Source organism: Choloepus didactylus, chromosome 23, assembly GCF_015220235.1.
Source record: "Choloepus didactylus isolate mChoDid1 chromosome 23, mChoDid1.pri, whole genome shotgun sequence".
Classification (NCBI taxonomy): domain Eukaryota; kingdom Metazoa; phylum Chordata; class Mammalia; order Pilosa; family Megalonychidae; genus Choloepus; species Choloepus didactylus.
Genome location: NC_051329.1, coordinates 2411174 through 2417777, shown reverse-complemented (window position 1 = coordinate 2417777; position 6604 = coordinate 2411174). Strand labels below are relative to the sequence as shown.

At 41.2% G+C, this 6604-nt stretch overlaps 1 protein-coding gene across 6 annotated transcripts in view; it reads right to left on the bottom strand.

The window, feature by feature from the left end:
- Positions 1–419: 419 nt before the first annotated feature.
- RIMBP2 (RIMS binding protein 2) overlaps positions 420–6604 on the bottom strand; it is a 220841-nt gene continuing 214656 nt past the window's right edge. For 3 of the 6 annotated variants that reach the window (XM_037817065.1, XM_037817066.1, XM_037817067.1), the window contains 2 exons: positions 3898–4032; positions 420–1859 (listed from right to left, as the gene is read on the bottom strand). In XM_037817065.1, coding sequence (XP_037672993.1) covers positions 1671–1859; positions 3898–4032 — 324 coding nt within the window. In that variant the 3' untranslated portion in view covers positions 420–1670. Of the gene's footprint in view, positions 3407–3897; positions 4033–6604 lie in introns of all 6 variants that reach the window. The other 3 variants (XM_037817069.1, XM_037817068.1, XM_037817070.1) reach the window with 3 other exon arrangements.

Below are 6604 nucleotides of genomic sequence, written 5' to 3'. Positions count from 1 at the left end.
TTTCAAAGTAATTAAAGCATTGAAGATAATTCTTTAGGTTTGGGAAGCTAAGCTGTATTTTATTGTCTTAAGTTGGATTAACTCTTTATTAACATCTTTGGAATTCTAAATTGGCCCAACGGAAATATGAATGAATATGGTTAGAATTCACCTCCAAGTTCTGTTGTGAGTGAGTTTTCTCATTCAGAAATACTGTGACTCAATGCTCAAGACCTTTTGTTCACCACTGAGTGGACTGTCAACAGTGAGAGTGTGCGACAGCATTCTGTAGATAACGCAAAACAGAGGTGGTCAGAATTGTGTTTGAGGAAAGAGACTGGGAAAGGTAATGTTATCGAGTTTTCCTGGTATATGTGTGTGTGTGTGTATGAAAGGGATTTAGTTGGGCTGGTATGAAAAAAGATTCAGAATAAATGGCATCATATAAAATAACAAATTTTATTTCTATAAAATATTTTTACACTAACTGTACACATGCACACATCCACACAGCACTTAGCCACACATCAAGTGATTCTCTTTTAATAAATTAACACATACTGGTATAGTACAATTTACAATAGTTTCTGAAGACACAATGGGAAAAGCTTTGATCATTCATTTATAAACCTTCCATAAATTACAAAAGAAAGGCAGTCTGAAAAGTATGTATAAAGAGTAAAAACAATTTACAAGTGGACAAGAATTACAAAATAGTAACCATCAAATTACATCTGCCACCAACTTTGTGTTTTGTTCAAATGCCAATGGTGAAGGTTGGTATGGAATAATTTTGAACATAGTTAACCTTGAGATATTTTGGGTGTGGCTTATGCATTATGTGGATTATTTTACTTGTGTGCTGTTCATTGTCGAATGTTTGCGTATTCATTCATCGTCGAATGACTGCATATGGTGTTTTGACAAACAATGAAAGTAAAAGAAATCAATATGCCACAAAGTGTCACTCTAAAAGCAGAGACGATTTTCAGCTTTCTGGTAGGTTGGAATACCAGTACTTTATGAAATCAAGTTACTTCCTGTCCTCTCTTTTCTGAATGACTGAGTAAGTAAGCATTTTCTGTGTGTTGTCTGGCTTGCTTTTGTAAAGGCAATAACCAATATCTTAGGATGCACAGCCCACAAGGCCTGACTTCAAACAACTGTGTCAGTGAAGGTGAGGACCACCGAGGGCACAGCACAAAATCTACATTGCGTTTTTTATTAGACAGTACAAATCATTGTGCGTTTATAAGGCAGAACATCAAGGAGGATTAAACTAGGAATTTCAAGACCAGAGCTGAGTGAGGGTGATGCATTATGAGGCAAGCATTTTGAGAAGGGAAGTCGAGAATCATTCCTTTAAGAGTGGCTGACAAACGCATGAGACTGAAATGACAGAGGGGGTGGGCAGGTGGCCACCATGCCCCTGTGGGTCAGTAGGACCCACCCACCCACCTCCCGAATCAGAGCTTGGACAGTAAGAGCAGCCTGGCCACGGAGACTGGCAAAGAGAGCCACAGCACCTCTGTGTCCTTGCAGATGCTTAAAGTGGATGGCTGTGCAAAAGTGCATGTCTCTACTGGTGTCAAGGGAGAAGATTTTTTTTAGGAAGTACTTGAGTCATGAAAGCCCTAGTTTGGAATTAAAGAAAATTACATAGATTTGGAAGTTGTCCAGAAGCACATGAATCATTTCACCGCACCCAGCTTTTTCAGCAGTTTCTTGCCTTTGGAAAGCAGCCCCTTTTTCTTTCTTGAGGACATTTCCCTGCCTCTCCCAGGACTACCAGAACCCATAGATGATGTAGGTGGCCCCGAATGGAGATGGACTGTGGGGGATGGAGCTCTCCTTGCTGAACCTGAACCCTCAGGAGGAACCTAGTAGGTACATTGTGACAGTTTATTGAGTGCGCGAGCGCCAACAACATCAAATCACGTGGTGACACCACCCTGTCCCCCCCCAACCGTAAAGGGCATGGGTCATTTCTTCTTTCAATTGTTACAGTATGCCATGAGAAGCAAGCACCCCCTCCCAGAGCATAGCTAAGAGGCAGGGTGGGGTCAGAAAGGTTTGGTTTTGGCTTTGTTTTTGGGGGGAGGGGGTGGCCACTGCTTTGGCAAAACCAGGCTAGGTAACAATTTTCTTAGTTATTTTAAATTGGGCTGATAGGAAAGTTGGCCAAGTACCCATCAGAAATCTTAAAAGCAAAAATTCAAGGGAATGTTGTTATAGTTGAAAACTACTTGGTTGTATAAAATCCTGATATTATTGAATGTATTCCTGGTTTGGTTAGCATACTCTAGAAATATTGGAGATGGCACACTGGTTGAAAGAAAAAAAAACTAAAATGAACCTTAATTACAATCAAAGAAAGCTTAAAGGCCCTCATGAGTGACGGAAGAGGCGCATTCTTAGAGGGAGCACTTGGGACTATTCCAGTGCCTGGAAGGCTCTTCCTGCTCGGCCACACGGCGAGTGCGCCCCACACGTGTTTACAGTCGACTGCAGGCCCCAGGTCAGAGGCTGGGCCTCTGCACCCTCACCTTCCAGGGCCAGCCTCCCCCTAGTGTGAGTGTCCTTCTACAGCAGGCAAATGATTTAAGCCAAGGGGCTTCAAGCTTGCTTGGATTTAAAATCAAGGTCTAGTTCTAATGGAAAACACCTAGTCAAGCATCCCAAAGTACCCTGAAGATACCATCCACTCTGTCCAATGCACTGGCTTGAGCTGCGTGCTTCATAAAACTTAGTATTGCATTGGTACACCAGCAAAGCAGTCTGACCACACGTCTCTGTGTTCAGTACGGTTATTTGTGCTTTGAAGAGAAGCATAAGCTCTCTTGTAAGAGAGAGGTAAGGTTACGTGAGAAAAATAAGTTCTGGTAGTTCAGGCCAGCATCTGGGTGTGGAGTTTACTCGGGGTTGCCAGTTGTTTACGCCTCATCTGCTTGACCTTGAGTTATGCGGTTTTTCATTTAAGTAAAATTTCCTATAGTAAACGTACTTGTCAGGTTGTGCTTTTTCTAGGAGTGGCTAACAATGCAATATGCAGCTCTATTTATGGACAGACATTGGAACAGTTCTCTATGTAAACAAACAATTAGCTGGTTAAGAAATATGTTCCCAATGTTGGCCTTTTGTAATATTCTTAATGTAAATAGTAGGAAATTGTTACTATAGATGATTTGTTTCACTACAAATTCAGTTGCTTTACAACTGAGATTCAGTGATACCCTCCTATGTTAGGTCCATTGATTTTTTGAGACATATTTCTTTTTTCTTTTGTTTAGCCCCACAGTGAAGTCCTAAGTCTACCACTTTAGTCCATTGAAGGTAGCTTAGGGTGGTATCTTTACAGGTATCTTCAGTTGCTCACTTACGTGAAGGCTACAGTGCCTGATTAAGGTGTGAAATGAACACTCTTCTTCTGTTTCCAAGCAGATGAGCAAAGAAATAAAAATATATATATATAAAATATAATATATAAAAACTTGCAGAGATGAAATAAAATAAAAATGAGACTGTAAACATGAATGTAATCTAATAGTTAAATATGCTCGAGAAGTCCTTTGCTCTTTAGGAGGAGAACTAGAGTCCTAACAGAGGGCAAATCACCACTGTGCCCGACAGAGCTGACGAAGAGCCTTCGCCTTGCCACCCTCAGCCAAGCTGCATGTGCGTCCCTAGGTAGGCTGGGGAGTTCCTTTGTGAGGAAGGGGACTGACTGGGATGGAGAGGGCCACTTAAATAAATTCACTGACGCTTGAGGAGTAAGAAATTTCAGGTACAACCCCATGGAAGGGCAGAGAAAAAAAAAATCAGGGAGTATGCTTTTCAGCCCAAACTACAAAAATATCAAGGCAAAGATCATATTAGAGAGGGGCCAGATGTTAGAGAGTGTGGAATGCATTTGCTTACCCTTTTGGCCTTTGAGCGCACTGGTGTCTCTTGAGAGTAGTGGGACGGTGCATCCGAAAGATAAACCTCCACGTCGTCAGGCACTTCTTCCAGGAAGTTTGAAGGTACAAGGCCTCTTTGCCCATTAAGATCCCCCTAATAACAGCAATGAGGCAGAACAACTATTTTACTGTTTTCTTTAGAAACCCATTTCTTGCTTTAGCTAAAGGAAAACAGCTCAGGGTAGAGATGCATGATGACGTCATGATGATTCAAAGTGGTGGAACTAGAAGGGACTCGGGATGACGTCTGCAAATGTCCCCAGAGGCTTTCTAAAAGCTGAGCCTCCCGGCCCTTCCCCTGAGGTCCAGGATGGCAAGCCGGGGATGGGGCTGGAGAATCTGCACTTTTGCCCAGGGACCTAGTGATTCTTTGGGAATCATTCCTTGGGATCATCCCATTTCATGGTTCTCAACCCTGCAGGCCTCAGGGTTCCCGAGGGAGCTCAGGAACACCCACCCAGACCAGTTCAATCTGTCTTTGGGGATGCAGACTGGGTAATTTTTTTTAAGTGCCCCAGGTGATTTTTATATGAAGGCAGAATTGAGACTTTCTGATCTTGTAACAGAAATTAAGAGTTAACAAAAAATTATGATTACTGTATCATTATATAGATATACTTAATTTCTAGTATATTAGTATCCAAAAGAAAGTACTTGAAATTTCTGAACTGTAACCCAGGGGCCTCGATCTTTATAATGATTGTATTCTATCTTGTGATTGGCCCCATTTGTACCCCCAATCCTGTTTTCCAACTTTGAAGTCTTATCACTAAAGAAAGCCCCTAATGTTTATTAATGAAAGAACTTGAGTCAGGCCAGAACTAACCCACCCTAATTCCTAAACTATCTTCCTAGATGGAGCTGGATTAAACCAAAATCGGCCCTTCTGACATGTGCTGTAGCTTAAACTTCAACCTATAAGTGACCTATACCTCATTATAATACTAAAAATCATGCCCATCATATTAAGGCCATCATTTTCTTACATACATTCTGCAACTAGGTACATAATCAGTCTGCACATGCTCAATAATTCGATCATCTCTAACCTCGTCATCTTGAGCCACTGTGCTCATTATCCTAAACTCTGCCCATCTTTTGATACTATACAACTATCAGAGTTACTGCAGTTTGGGGAAATAGCTTTTTAGGCAGATAGGCCATCTGATCTCCTCCTCTGCGCCTGGCAATAAGCTCTCTCTTTGAAACCCTGCTGTCTCAGGAATTGGTCATTTGAGCACATTGGGCAGTGAACCCCCTGCTTCTGATCAGTACCACTTTGGCAACCCCATATGGGACCAGCTCCTAAGCAGCAAGGAGTCCACCTGCCCAAGGTTCTGGAGCCCAGCAGGGACAGGTAAGCACGGTAATCAAGTGTTTTGCAGCTGCTGTATTTTAATCAAGAAGCTTGGCAACAAGGGTTTCCTTCTGCTCTGCCGGCACTCCAGGCTCTTGGCACTGCGGCACTTCAAAGAGAGAAACAGTTTCCAAGTCCAGGTCTGGACATCTCACTAGGTAAGTGGGTCAGCAAGGTAAAGGTGAATCGGGATGTCCATATGGAGGTTCGAGTCCCCTGAACCTGGTTTTTATATATATATAAAATTTTATTGAGATTGTTCAGATACCCTACAACTATCCAGAGATCCAAAATGTACAATCAATTGCCCATGGCACCACCATACAGCTGTGCATCCATCAACACAATTTTTTTTTTCAATTTTTAGAACATTTTCACTACTCCAAAAAAAAAAATAAAGACAAAAAAAAAGGAAACTCAGATCCTCCCATACCCCTAACCATGTCCCCCCCCCTCCATTATTGATTCATAGTTTTGGTATAGTACATTTATTACTGTTTATGAAAGAATGTTACAATACTAGTAACTGTAGTATACAGTTTGCAATAGGTACATATTTTTTCCCTATATGCCTCTCTCTCATTAACCTCTATAGTGTCACACATTTGTTCTAGTTCATGAGAGAGATTTCTAATATTTGTGTAGTTAATCACAGACATTGTCCACCACAAGATTCACTGTTTTATACATTCTCATCTTTTCACCTCCACCTTTCCTTCTGGTGACATGCATGACTCTGAGTTTACCCTTTCCACCACCTTCACACACCTTTTAGCACTGTTAGTTATTCTCATTACATGCTACCATCACCCCTGTCCATTTCCAAATATTTAAGTTCACCCTAGTTGAAAATTCTCATAATAAGCAACCGCTTCCCATTCTTTAGCCTCATTCTATATCCTGGTAACTTATATTACATATTATAATTACTTCATATCAGTGAGACCCTGCAATATTTGCCTTTATGTATCTGTCTTATTTCACTCAAGGTTTCTTCATCAACCCATTTCTTTTAAGACGGTTTTGTTCAAACACTACACATTCCGTCCTAAGTAAACAGTCATTGGTTCCCTGTACAGTCATGTATTTGTGTTGAGAACCATAGCCACTCTATATAAGGACATTTCTTCCACAAAGATGGAGGAAGAGTCAAAGAAAGCAGAGAGGCAAAAGAAAAAGGCAAGAAAAAGAGAAAAATAAAAAAACTTGATAGCTAGAAGGTGACAAAAGGAAAGATAGCATTAACCTAAAGTAGAATAGTCAGACAACATCACCAATGCTTGGAGTCCCATACCCTTCCCCTATTCTC